Raw genomic sequence first — 11469 nt, 5'->3', positions numbered from 1 at the left:
GTTTCTCTCGAATAATCCACATCATGAGTCTACGATCTGACAATCAGACCGCGAGAGAGTCCCAGCACTTGTGAACAAGGACGTTCAACTGTGAAAATGTATTCTTTTTGTCTGTGGCAAATTTGGGACTTAACTTGTTTTTTAATCTTTTGAAATAAAATCTTTAGTTTAGATTTTAATACTACTCACTGAATACATAATATTAGCTCACCAAAAGCTCAAACTGTGAATAGATTTTCTTATTTTCTTGAAGCTGGTCAAAGATGTTTAGTATTTCTCTAATCATATTTTCACACCACTGATGCCTTTGTGTGTGTGTGTGTGTGTGTGTGTGTGTGTGTGTGTGTGTGTGTGTGTGTGTGTGTGTGTTCTCTGTCGAGCCGTGACGCCTTAACACGTGAATAGAGTTTTATAAGCAATAAACCCTGAGCTTTAAGTCCAGAAAGAACGAGCATCAAGGGCATTAAAGACCAACAACCGTTTTATAATCTAGACTCAGTTTTGATACGAAACTCTATTTTTACACATCAAGCATCATTGTAGATGCAAGTATTATAAAACTGAAATGATGTTGGAAGTCCAGAAACAACCCTAGACATTATAACACGGTTTCATGCAGTATTTTTTAATGAAGGTTACATGTGTGTAAAGTTGTATGAAGAGTTGTGTAAAGAATGTCACGTCCTCTGAAAGATTTTATTTTTCTAAGTTTGCAGCCCAGATCCATGTTTCTTCCTGATCCTGATGCTCACGTGTTCACGTGTGTGTGTGTTCACGTGTGTGTGTGTGTGTGTGTGTGTGTGTCTGATCTCTTGATTTCTCCTGGGGAAAATGTAAACGTATGACAAAAAGCTTTTGTATTGCTTGGCCACTGAACAGCGTTCAATATAAACTGTCCCAGTATTCGTCTACACCGCTGTATTCCTGTGTTAATAAACCATCATGAAACAAACTCCAGTGTCGTCTGCTCAAACTCAACTCATTACCATGTGTAAGTTCATAAGTGGACAGCATTGCTGAGTATCTTCTGCTTAAAACTGCAGTGAACCAAAGACAGTCTCAAAAACACGGTTTGACATCGCTGGTGTTTCTGACGTCACACACTACCTTGACCAATCAGATCAACGTGTGATCGTCCACCAGTGGATCTCTGAGTGAGTGGAGGCGGGGCTCATTTGCATATTCATAGAACCGCGCATACTAAATGAGGCAAGGGTGTCGAGTTACATTTGAGATATTTTAAGGCATGAAGGAAACAACATTTAAATGTGTAATTTTGATGATCTAAGATGAGTTTTAAGGGATACAATGATTGATTCAGGGGGACTTTAACAAATGAAAGCATATTATTCAATGTTACTACTTGATTAGACTTCATATGCATGCGTTCACAAAGCACTCGAGACACAAACCAGACGGACAGGGAATGGCTGAGTATTGGTTTATTCTATAGCATTAAACCATCGCTGTTCAGATCTAACAGAGCAGAATGACAACAGCGTCAACAAGCCGATCATATTCATAAACGTCCTCAATCATGTGAGGGTTTCCAAACCTGAACACACGGCGTTATCCCTGCACATTTCCATGGTACAATTTTTACAGATTCTCACCATACACGTAAAATATTTTCACAGTGATCATTTTTCCTGTACATATTTCCCACTCTTGGTACAATATAATAATAACACACATCGCTCGTTATTTCACTCCGTACTAAACAGTCTAAGGAACAATAGTGCGAACATTGCAACTCAAGAGTGAGTTTAGGAGGATGTTCTGCTGAACGTTTAACTTTTAAAGAGTCACATGATGTGGCGACAGAACTCTCTGAACACTATCCGGTGCCGTATTATTACAGTCAGAATGTTTGATAACCGCTGTACATCTTACAATAAGTGACCTATGGATGAGTTCTGCGAGGCGTAAACTGCCATGCCGGATCTGTGGAAATCATGCGAACGCATCGCTTTAAACGCGAGCAGCTTCTGAGAAACGAGTGCATGAAACACGTTTACAGTAGATGAGCGCCGCACACCGCACAAGAGACGCACACGAGCCGCACACCGCACACGAGACGCACACGAGCCGCACACGAGCCGCACACGAGACGCACACGAGACGCACACGAGCCGCACACGACACGCACACGAGCCGCACACGAGCCGCACACGAGACGCACACGAGACGCACACGAGCCGCACACGACACGCACACGAGCCGCACACGAGACGCACACGAGGTGCACACGAGACGCACGCGAGACGCACACGAGACGCACACGAGACGCACACGAAGCGCTCGCCAGCACCGCGGGATGTTGCATATCGAGCAAGTAAAGCTACTTTAACTTTTCTTTGATGCAGAACAAGACCTTTGCATACGATTCATTAAATAGTGACATGATGTACGATGTGTCACACACACACACACACACACACACACACACACACAAAGGCTGTTTGCTGAATCTGAAGCTTGTTTACACACCGTGATGGAAATGGCTTTTAAATGAGAGCCAGTTTTTATTGCACAAAATGTTTTGGGACTTTCTCTTTAAACACAATCATGTGTTCACACACACACACACACACACACACACGACAGTACAACTCTGGTGAAACACTCAGACTCGTAACCAAGCCTCATTTCACGGATGAGCACAGATCTGCATCAGCGCTTGCTCTCGCCTCCAGACTGAAGAGGATGTTCTTCCTCAGAGTCTCGGTCTCGTTGTCCGGCACACACATCCAAACATTCTCACATCCACACACATGTACTGGAGGAGGGAAATTACTGAAGACATTACTCTTGTTTTCGGAAAATACGATCAAAATTAAGTGAGTTTGTGCTTAAAACAAAATCAAAATCTGCAAATGGAGTCAGAAAAATAATCATAATCCGGAGGAACAACAAGGCCGTGTTCCAGACGCCACGGGCAGAGTGATTGAGTTAAGCACAAACTCATGATCTTCAGTCCTCGTCGTCCTCCAGGAGCCGTGTCTCGATGTGAGAATGTGTAGATGCTGGAGACGAGACCGAAGAGGAAGAGGAAGAGTTCACAGACTCCGCCAGAGAGCAGCGCTGAGGCCGGCTGCACCGTGGTAAACGCAGTGAAATGCGGGCCGGTTACGAGCCGATGCTGTATGAACACCACATGGTGACCGGGCCGTGTGAGTGACAGACCGCTCACCATCAGTCAACATACATGGGAGAACTGGGAGACACTGGCATCTGGTCCAGGATCTTACACACGTACAGCGCCACGTCCACCACTCGCTCCTCGTACATCAGGATGAACGGATGCTTCTGCGGGACACACACACACACACACACACGCACACACACACACACAACAGTAAAGTGAAAGTCTGCTGTATTTCTACAGCTTCACAGTAATAAACAGGAGAATAACACAATCACTTCATCGAATATGAACTCATTATCAAGCTCATTATTCAGCTCAATAACTGTCAATGTTGCAAAGTTATTATTGTTTTGTCTGCGTAACTAAATTGAACAACTAGAATCACTTTAAATGCTATGAGTGCATCACTCCATTGTAACGTCCAGTACAGAAGGATATTAATGTTTAGACGGCTAAAGCTTGCACATGTCAGGGTTATTCTTGAAGATCAACTGTGAGCAGAAAGGTCGTCTACATGTAAAAACAGGGAAATGAGCATGTGCAACTCAAAATAAAACAAAAAGAATACTGACCAATAATCCAATAGTGCGCATCCCTAAAAATATATAATTGTACAAGCTGTACACGGGTGTGTTTAAATGAAAATGAATAGTTTTGATTAAAAAGCAGAATGTAAAAGCAGGATTGACGTACCAGCAGTTCTCTGTACTTCGGCCTTTTGGACTCGTCCTTTGTAAGGCTGTAGTAAGGCAGAGAGTCACATGATCAAACAGACGTGTCACATGATAGGGTGATCACATGATCAAACAGGCGTCACATGATGAGGTGATCACATGATCAAACAGACGTGTTACATAATGAGGTGATCACATGATCAAACAGAAGTGTCACATAATGAGGTATCACATGATCAAACAGACGTGTCACATGATGAGGTGATCACATGATCAAACAGACGTCACATGATGAGGTGATCACATGATCAAACAGACGTCACATGATGAGGTATCACATGATCAAACAGCCGTGTCACATGATGAGGTGATCACATGATCAAACAGACGTCACATGATGAGGTATCACATGATCAAACAGCCGTGTCACATGATGAGGTGATCACATGATCAAACAGACGTCACATGATGAGGTATCACATGATCAAACAGCCGTGTCACATGATGAGGTGATCACATGATCAAACAGCCGTCACATGATGAGGTGATCACATGATCAAACAGACGTCACATGATGAGGTGATCACATGATCAAACAGCCGTGTCACATGATGAGGTGATCACATGATCAAACAGACGTCACATGATGAGGTGATCACATGATCAAACAGGCATCACATGATGAGGTATCACATGATCAAACAGACGTGTCACATGATGAGGTGATCACATGATCAAACAGGCATCACATGATGAGGTATCACATGATCAAACAGACGTGTCACATGATGAGGTGATCACATGATCGTCCAGGTTTGGAAGCTCACCATAGATTGACGAACTGGATGAATTTGGGGGAGAACTGGCGTTCCTCGGAGCAGCTGAGCTGAGGAGGGTCTCCCTTCACCACCTGAGTCAGCTGATCAAACACACTGTTCCAGCGGGGGTAGGGGAAGCGTCCCGTCGCCAGCTCGTACTGCAACACACACACACCCGCGTCACACACTCTCACATCATCAGAACCTGAAGAGAGCGAGTGGACACGTACCAACGTGATTCCTAAACTCCAGACGTCTGAGCGAACGTCGTAACCCTGTCTGGAGGCGCTGGGGTCGATCCGCTCCGGCTGAAAACACCACAACACATCTTCATCATCACCATCACATTCATCATAAACACATTCATCATCAACACAATCATCATCAACACAATCATCATCACCATCACAATCATCATCATCACCATCATCACATTCACCATCACCATCATCACATTCACCATCATCACAATCATCATCATCACAATCATCATCATCATCACCATCATCTTCATCTTCATCACCATCACAACCATCATCATCACCATCATCTTCATCACCATCACACACAACCATCATCATCACCATCATCACATTCACCATCACCATCATCACATTCACCATCATCACAATCATCATCATCACAATCATCATCATCATCACCATCATCTTCATCTTCATCACCATCACAACCATCATCATCACCATCATCACATTCACCATCACCATCATCACAATCATCATCATCACCATCATCTTCATCACCATCACACACAACCATCATCATCATCACCATCACAACCATCATCATCACCATCATCACATTCACCATCACCATCATCACATTCACCATCATCACAATCATCATCATCACAATCATCATCATCATCACCATCATCTTCATCTTCATCACCATCACAACCATCATCATCACCATCATCACATTCACCATCATCATCATCATCACCATCATCACATTCACCATCACATTCACCATCATCATCACTATCACAATCACCACCAATTTCATCACCATCATCATCACCATCACATTCACCATCATCATCATCACATTCACCATCATCATCACATTCATCACCATCATCACATTCACCATCATCATCACATTCACCATCATCATCATCATCACCATCATCACATTCACCATCACATTCACCATCATCATCACAATCACCACCAATTTCATCACCATCATCATCACCATCACATTCACCATCATCATCATCACATTCACCATCATCATCATCACATTCACCACCATCATCACATTCATCACCATCATCACATTCACCATCATCATCACATTCACCATCATCATCATCATCACATTCACCATCATCATCATCATCACATTCATCACCATCATCACATTCACCATCATCATCATCATCACATTCACCATCATCATCATCATCACATTCACCATCATCATCATCATCACATTCACCATCATCATCATCACATTCACCATCATCATCATCATCACATTCACCATCATCATCATCATCACATTCACCATCACATTCACCATCATCATCATCACATTCACCATCATCATCATCACATTCACCACCATCATCACATTCATCACCATCATCACATTCACCATCATCATCACATTCACCATCATCATCATCATCACATTCACCATCATCATCATCATCACATTCATCACCATCATCACATTCACCATCATCATCATCATCACATTCACCATCATCATCATCATCACATTCACCATCATCATCATCATCACATTCACCATCATCATCATCACATTCACCATCATCATCATCATCACATTCACCATCATCATCATCATCACATTCACCATCATCATCATCATCATCACATTCACCATCATCATCATCATCATCACATTCACCATCATCATCATCATCACATTCACCATCATCATCATCATCACATTCATCACCATCATCACATTCACCATCATCATCACATTCACCATCATCATCATCATCATCACATTCACCATCATCATCACATTCACCATCATCATCACATTCACCATCATCATCATCATCATCATCACATTCACCATCATCATCACATTCACCATCATCATCACATTCACCATCATCATCACATTCACCATCATCATCACATTCACCATCATCATCACATTCATCATCACATTCACCATCATCATCACATTCACCATCACATTCGTCATCACCATCATCACATTCACCATCATCATCACATTCACCATCATCATCACATTCACCATCATCATCACATTCACCATCACATTCGTCATCACCATCATCACATTCACCATCATCATCACATTCACCATCATCATCACATTCACCATCATCATCACATTCACCATCATCATCACATTCACCATCACATTCGTCATCACCATCATCACATTCACCATCATCATCACATTCACCATCATCATCACATTCACCACCATCATCACATTCACCATCATCATCATCATCATCACATTCACCATCATCATCATCATCACCATCACATTCGTCATCACCATCATCACATTCACCATCATCATCACCGTCATCACCACCATCATCATCACATTCGTCATCACCATCATCACATTCACCATCATCATCACCGTCATCACCACCATCATCATCACATTCGTCATCACCATCATCACATTCACCATCATCATCACCGTCATCACCACCATCATCATCATCATCACCATCATCACATTCACCATCACATTCACCATCATCATCACATTCACCATCATCATCATCACCATCATCACATTCACCATCACATTCACCATCATCACATTCACCATCATCATCACCGTCATCACCACCATCATCATCACCATCATCATCATCATCACCATCACATTCATCATCACCATCATCATTACCACCATCATCATCATCACCGTCATCACCACCATCATCATCATCATCACCATCATCACATTCACCATCATCACATTCACCATCATCATCACCGTCATCACCACCATCATCACATTCACCATCATCATCACATTCGTCATCACCATCATCACATTCACCATCATCATCACATTCGTCATCACCATCATCACATTCACCATCATCATCACCGTCATCACCACCATCATCATCATCATCACCATCATCACATTCACCATCACATTCACCATCATCATCACATTCACCATCATCATCATCACCATCATCACATTCACCATCACATTCACCATCATCACATTCACCATCATCATCATCACCATCATCACATTCACCATCACATTCACCATCATCACATTCACCATCATCATCACCGTCATCACCACCATCATCATCACCATCATCATCATCATCATCATCACCATCACATTCATCATCACCATCATCATCATCTTCACCATCATCATTACCACCATCATCATCATCACCGTCATCACCACCATCATCATCATCATCACCATCATCACATTCACCATCATCACATTCACCATCATCATCACATTCACCATCATCACATTCACCATCATCATCACATTCACCATCATCATCACATTCACCATCATCATCATCACCACCATCATCATCACCGTCATCACCACCATCATCATCACCATCATCATCATCATCATCATCATCACCATCACATTCATCATCACCATCATCATCATCTTCACCATCATCATTACCACCATCATCATCATCATCATCATCATCACCATCACATTCATCTTCACCATCATCATTACCACCATCATCATCATCACCGTCATCATCATCACCGTCATCATCATCATCACCATCACATTCATCATCAGAGAGCTGTCACTCACAGCCATGTACGGTCGACAGCCGGCGTCTCTGGTCTTGGCGATGGAGTCGACCAGCTGTCCACTGATGCCGAAATCACACAGTTTAATGTTGCCGTTTCTGTCCAGGAGAATGTTGGAGGGTTTGATGTCTGAAAACAAGCCCAGCATTCCTTCACTCCGGTCAGAAAACACACTCGAGGGATTCAACGGTGCAATAACTCACCTCTGTGGATGATCTTCAAGTTTTCTTTCAAGTGATTCAGTGCTTTCACAGTCTGCAGACACAAGACTTCACTTTATGAATAATTCATATGAATACTTAATCATTATTATGATACTATTGATTATAATAATATTATTATTATTAATAGTAATACAATGTATTATGTTTATAATTGTATTATAAATAATGAGACATTTTTTATTCAGTATGTTTTGAATATTTAAAATGTTTTTCATATATATATATATATATATACACACAAATATTTTTGATATCATTAATAATAATTATAAACACATTCTAATTTGTATTGTAAAAATCAGTATAATTATCATTAATATTGTTTATTGTACATATATTGTACAATATTGTAGTATTGTTTACTACTACTACTATTATTATTCATTTTTAAAAGTATATTTTTTATTATTAAATTATTGTTATTATCATTATTTACAGTAATGATAATTAATAATAATAAATGTATTATACATTGGAAAATGTCACTAAGAAAATAGTTATTTAATAAATATGAAATATTAATATATCACTATTATTTTACATTTTACTATAAAGATATTAATAAAAAAATTATATAGTGTAAATAATAATTATTGTTGTTCATTATTATTATATAATTATGATGATTAGTTATATAATAATTATTATTATCATTATCATCATTAGTATTATTACGACCACTACTACAACAATAAACAACCTTCTGCTGACGTATGAAATCAGAGACTTACTGCTAACGTAACTTTGCCTAATATTTCCTCTGGAATGACATCGTCTAATGCGCAATATACATATTTGTAGAATTTGTCGAGGGAGGTAGACATCAGTTCCATGCAGATCCAGCAGTCGCCCTGCGCACACACACACACACACACACACACACACACACACACACACACACACACAGGTCAGTCCAGTGCGGCTCCATCGGGACAGAGAAGCAATGCAGTGTGTGTGTGTGTGTGTGTGTGTGTGTGTGTGTGTGTGTGCGTGTGTGTGTGAGTGTGTGCGTGCGTGTGTGTGTGTGTGTGTGTGTGTGTGTGTGTGTGTGTGCACCGGACCTCGCGGAACAGAGCGCCGTAGAACTGGACGATGTACGGGCAGTCGCTGCTCCTCATCACCACGTCCAGATCCATGAGGAGCTGCTTCTGCTCCTTCTCGTCCACAGTGGAGCGGATGCGCTGCGGACACACACCAGCTCAGCTCACGCTTATCTGTACAGCGCTTTCACAACACACTCGTTTCAAAGCAGCTTTACAGAAGTGCACGAGTCCACATTACAGTTTACAGTGATCAGTTACCAGAGGAGACTCAGTTATGCATTTCACAAATCACAGTTAGCTAAAAATATATTAATTTAAACAATGCAATGCAGAAACAATGAGCTCACTGAAGTAATGAATACTTGTTTTATACAGAACACTGGGATCACACACACACATACACATTTGTATGTTTGTAACATATACAATTTTGTATGTTTTATAACATACAAAAAATGTATGTTTGTGAGGTTGAAGGCATTTTAAATTGCCCTGTAAAGGGACAAATAAAGATTTTACTACTCCTACACACACACACACACACACACACACACACACTCTCTCTCTCACTTCTGCTTCGACAGACAATTATGAAACTATTAATCGGAAGCAGATTCTATTCTTGCTGATGTTTTTAAATTGTTCATTTTGTACAGAAACAGAACGCGGCTCGACTGAGGAGCAGTGACGTGTGTCTGACTCTAGAGGGCGCGCACACACACACACACACAGTTCAGTGTCTCTAACACAGGGTTTCTGCAGAGTTTTAAAATCAAAGTTATGGTTTATAAGATATAATTGCAGACCTGCACACACACTGTCTTGTGCGGATGTAGGTCAGTGTGTGTGCAACATCCTGAACCATAGAATGACGGGAACAAACTAGTTCTATTTTCCCCTGTGTAAAGCACTTTGGTTTACCATAATGTATGAATTGTGCAATATAAATAAACTCGCCTATTATTTGCAGTGGCGATTTACACCAGGTCTAAACAGTGATGATGCGGTTTACAGTAAGCTCTATTTTGTGTAAAGAGTTTTTAGATATGTCTTTATAAAACATTATAAAACAGTGTGAGTGACTGTATGATTATATTTATTAAAATCATAAGTTAATTTAGCTTTATTAGGGCATTACTCATCTCCTCTCTTACACCGAAGCCTAACGATACTCGTCAACACTTTATTCACACCATTAAATACCACTTTATTTGCAATTTGTTAATATTTTCTTAATTTTTCCTTCACATAAACGCCTCTCCACAACACTGCTGTTCTTAGGTTTCTTCTGTCACTCAAACACTGGTGGGCGGAGTTACTCTCAACTGCACAATCATGTTTGAAATATCCCTATTGTGTTTTAAAATGTTTCATTTTATACCTAAAATCTCATATTTGATCACCAAAATGACATATTTAAACGTTTTTTCCTTGAAAATAATTTATGTCTTAAAATATCTTATTTATTATTAAATAATAATAATTAGTGCTGGGCAATGATTAATTGCAAAAAAGTTTGTGTTTACGTAGTATATGTGTGTGTGTACGGTGTATAATTATTTTGTATATAAATACACACCCATGCATTTAAGAAATATTTGCATGCATATTTGTGCGTGTTTATATTTGTAAAATAATTATACACCGTACACACACACATACTACGCAAACACAAACTTTTATTTTGGATGCAATTAATTGTTGCCCAGCAGAACTTAACTTTAGA

The 11469-nt window shown here is 40.4% G+C and overlaps 1 protein-coding gene across 4 annotated transcripts in view; it reads right to left on the bottom strand.

Moving 5' to 3' along the window:
• Positions 1 to 1411: 1411 nt before the first annotated feature.
• Positions 1412 to 11469, bottom strand: part of map2k4b (mitogen-activated protein kinase kinase 4b) — a 93846-nt gene continuing 83788 nt past the window's right edge. For 2 of the 4 annotated variants that reach the window (XM_079594915.1, XM_079594912.1), the window contains 8 exons: positions 9762 to 9881; positions 9432 to 9551; positions 8680 to 8731; positions 8478 to 8605; positions 4871 to 4948; positions 4650 to 4798; positions 3842 to 3887; positions 1413 to 3309 (listed from right to left, as the gene is read on the bottom strand). In XM_079594915.1, the coding sequence (XP_079451041.1) occupies positions 3196 to 3309; positions 3842 to 3887; positions 4650 to 4798; positions 4871 to 4948; positions 8478 to 8605; positions 8680 to 8731; positions 9432 to 9551; positions 9762 to 9881 (807 nt within the window). In that variant the 3' untranslated portion in view covers positions 1413 to 3195. Of the gene's footprint in view, positions 3310 to 3841; positions 3888 to 4649; positions 4799 to 4870; positions 4949 to 8477; positions 8606 to 8679; positions 8732 to 9431; positions 9552 to 9761; positions 9882 to 11469 lie in introns of all 4 variants that reach the window. The other 2 variants (XM_079594913.1, XM_079594914.1) reach the window with 2 other exon arrangements.

The sequence above is a fragment of the Phoxinus phoxinus genome (assembly GCF_949152265.1).
Source record: "Phoxinus phoxinus genome assembly, chromosome: 21".
NCBI lineage: Eukaryota > Metazoa > Chordata > Actinopteri > Cypriniformes > Leuciscidae > Phoxinus > Phoxinus phoxinus.
The sequence above is the reverse complement of the archived record's forward strand: the minus strand, read 5'-3'. Positions and strand labels throughout refer to the sequence as shown.